This window comes from Phascolarctos cinereus, unplaced genomic scaffold, assembly GCF_003287225.1.
Source record: "Phascolarctos cinereus isolate Bilbo 61053 unplaced genomic scaffold, phaCin_HiC Scaffold_4;HRSCAF=312, whole genome shotgun sequence".
Taxonomy (NCBI): Eukaryota; Metazoa; Chordata; class Mammalia; order Diprotodontia; family Phascolarctidae; genus Phascolarctos; species Phascolarctos cinereus.
Window position 1 is genome coordinate 281,078,727 of NW_027555847.1, and position 3,164 is coordinate 281,081,890.

Genomic DNA, 3,164 nt, shown 5'->3' on the forward strand with positions numbered 1-3,164 from the left:
ATTTATTTGCCTTATCTTTAGTTAGCTACTACTTGAAAATATTTGGGTCTCTTAAAGGGAAAAGTATGAGATTAACCTTGTTCCTCTCTGGAACAGTTTGCTTAAGTTGCCATAGTAAATCATAAAATATAAAGATTCAAACAAGCATGCTGCCTAAGTAGAACTGAAATCTCTTAGTGGCTTATGTTGAGTAATGCTTTTGGAATTGTTTTACTGCCCCAAAGCAAAACAAGCAAATACAATACTTCATTTTCAATAAGTTTATTATTGCAAACTTGCATCGTCGCTTCATCAAGAGCACCACTTGTTTTAGGATTATTGCAATAATCAGTTTTGGAAAAATGCAGAAGTCCCTCGTAAATAAGGTTGTTCAACTGTAATTTTTTTTCAAGTCCAAGGGTCCATGACCCAGCTAGTGTTTCCCTTCTTTTGCTGAACAGCTCAGGTTCAACTTCTAGTAGCTATTTTTTCCCTTTCCTCAACCTGTTCTCCTTATCAAGACAGTTTTATCTGATTTATAAACTTCCAATATTCTTTCAGCTCCAAGGTAAGCCATCCTCACCAGTGCTGAAGCACCACAAAGGCTTACTGGTGGGCACTAACCAATCACGTACACAGTACGTTCACTCTCCTCTCCTCTGTTGGCAACAGCTCACTGTACACCATTCCAAGCAGCTCAATTCTGGATTTCTCCTCCATGCTAATCTACAGAATCAGCCACGGGTTGGTTGGTTAGCCCAGGTGTGTAGCACCAAGTTGATAAGACAACAAAGGTTTTAAGGCTCCTCCCAGTGCCTTGGGCTACCATACTCATTCAGGCAGAGTGATAGTGGGTACCCAGTCATTTACATTTCGGCTCTCCTCACAGAACAAGCTTAGTTTTTCCAAAGCTGGATCTTTCCAGGAATTCTCATTGGGATTCTGCAAAAAAAAAAAAAAAAAAAAAAAAAAAAGGAAAGGGAAAACATTCAAGTATTTTACTATATAGATAATATCAATCAATTTATCTTTGATGTTGGGTGAGGAAGAAGTGGACAGGGTCAAAAGATACTTACTGTGATTAAGATGCAGTGTAGGTCTTGGGGCTCTCCAGAATCCTCATTAGCACCTATAATCTCTGCCAGCTTCTGGATATTGTTGACTCTAACAATATCGATGTCATTTTCACAACAGAAAGCTTGAATGAGAGTGAAGTGAATTTGCAGAGCAATGTCCCCTTCATCTTCCTCATCTGCACCCAGGACACAAAAAGTCACATTATCTGGATCGCTGTATGGAGGGGGAAAGGAAAGTTACATGAGAAAGAAAGTTAGATCTTGGATGTCAAAACAGGGAATACAATACTACTTTGAAATTACAATTTAGGCTGTGTTTTTGCGGGGCTGTCCCACTGTCTCTGCCTCAATTTCTACCTGTTTCTTGGATAGTCTAGCAATCGTCTCCACTTCGCACTTCAGTCAAAAAAGAAACTTCCTGGGGCAGCCTGATAGGATACTCACACATTCATGACTTTAGCAGACTCATACACGCCTGCAGTAAGGCAGCCCTGGCGTTGGGCAGACAGCAGCAGCTCGTTCAATGCTTTCCCGGCGCTCTGCATCCTACAGGGACGGCACAATAGGGCATGCCGGTGAGAAAAAGACCAAAAAGGGGAGAAAAATCGTTAAGGCCTCTCTGGCTGTCGGGTAGGTGCTGTGAACACCGGTAAGAGAAGCGCAAATCTCAAATATCCTTCCCAACACATGCTACCACTGTAGATGCTTCCTACAGCTTTTCCACAGGAGGGAACCCCGATTGCCTCACAGCCTCCATAAACCACCCCTGCCACCTTTTCTTTCCTCCTACACAGCAGTAGCTACAAACCCCACCAAAAACTATATGGTCCCTTTTTGCTAAAAAGGCGAAATGATCTGACAGAGCTATTTGAATAAAAGTTTCTGGCCTTCTGCATCCCGCAGAAACAGCAAAAGGAAGGCCCTTTGAAAGGTCAGGCAGAGTAGGGAGCCATCCTCCCCTGCAGAGGTTGGAACGCTCCAGCTCAGGCTCTAAGAACGTGCTCCCAGCTCTACAGGAGCTTGCCCTGGCTGCAGCCTACATCAAGGGTTTCCTTCCTTCTAGCAGCTGCTAGTTGATAATTACCTATTGGTGCTTTCGGTAACCATCTCCTGGCTGTGGATTTCTTCCAGAGTCATGATTCGGGGAGAAGGAAAAAAAAAGTTATCCACAAAGAAGAGAAGAAGCTTCTGGCTGCTCCTTGCTCAATGGATAAGACCCAGCAGACAGAGCCACCTTTGGTAACCAAGTAAAATTGCTAGAGGAGTCTCCTTAGGAGCCTCTTTATGTTCTTTCTGACTGCTGAGAAGACAGCTGGTGGAGTTCCTTACACTGATTGGCTGAGGCAGGGGAGTATTATGATGGTAATAAGGCCGTAGGCTGGCCGACTCGTGCCAGAAGGCCACGTGTGGGGGGGAGGAGGTGTTTGTGAGTGGAGGGGGTTGAGGGATTACAATGCCTCAAATCTGCTGCTTTTGTTATGCTGTTACCAAGCAGACTGCAGACTGTAAATTTAATCTCTGTCTTTTAAATTGTAAAAAGGAAAGAAAAGAAAAAGTTGGTTTGGCTAATGAAATTGCTTATTAAAAAAATTCGATCTTCGCAAAAAAGTTTTTTTTTTGACAGATCTTACCATTCAAGAGTATTTCACTTAATAGGGAAATAATAGTAGAGCAAAACTTGAAATACTGCTTCTAGCTTGCAGAAATTGAACAAAACATATTTGCTGCTAACACCCAATTCCTAAAGAACAGAAATTGGCGTTTGCAATGCACGTTTAAAAGTATAAATAGGGATTGGGGCTGAAATGAAAACTTTACCAAAATCCACACAAGCCCTGAATAAATAATGAGTCTTAGTGGAGCAGATTGTGGATGGCACACGCTGCTCGTTTGCATTTCTATTGAAAGCACACAATAGTGGAGGTCTGGCGTGTGGCAGTTTGGAGTTTAGACAATTGATTCTTTTTCTTCATAGCAACACTGTCCACCTGCCACTAGGGTGGGGATTTGCTGATGGGTTGTGGGGTGGGGGTGGCGCAGGATGGGACAATTGTATTACTCTTTTCTTTCATCCAATCTGTTATTGCAGTTGAATGTCTCCACTTGCAC

At 42.8% G+C, this 3,164-nt stretch overlaps 1 protein-coding gene across 1 annotated transcript; it reads right to left on the bottom strand.

Annotated features, from left to right (window-relative positions):
• Positions 1–245: 245 nt before the first annotated feature.
• On the bottom strand, positions 246–2,336 carry GADD45G (growth arrest and DNA damage inducible gamma). Its single transcript, XM_020968836.1, has 4 exons — positions 2,140–2,336; positions 1,500–1,601; positions 1,056–1,269; positions 246–921 (listed from the first exon to the last, which is right to left on the bottom strand). The coding sequence occupies exons 1-4, from the start codon at positions 2,190–2,192 to the stop codon at positions 811–813; spliced, it is 480 nt and encodes a 159-aa protein (XP_020824495.1). The 5' UTR covers positions 2,193–2,336; the 3' UTR covers positions 246–810.
• Between the last annotated feature and the right edge of the window lie 828 nt (positions 2,337–3,164).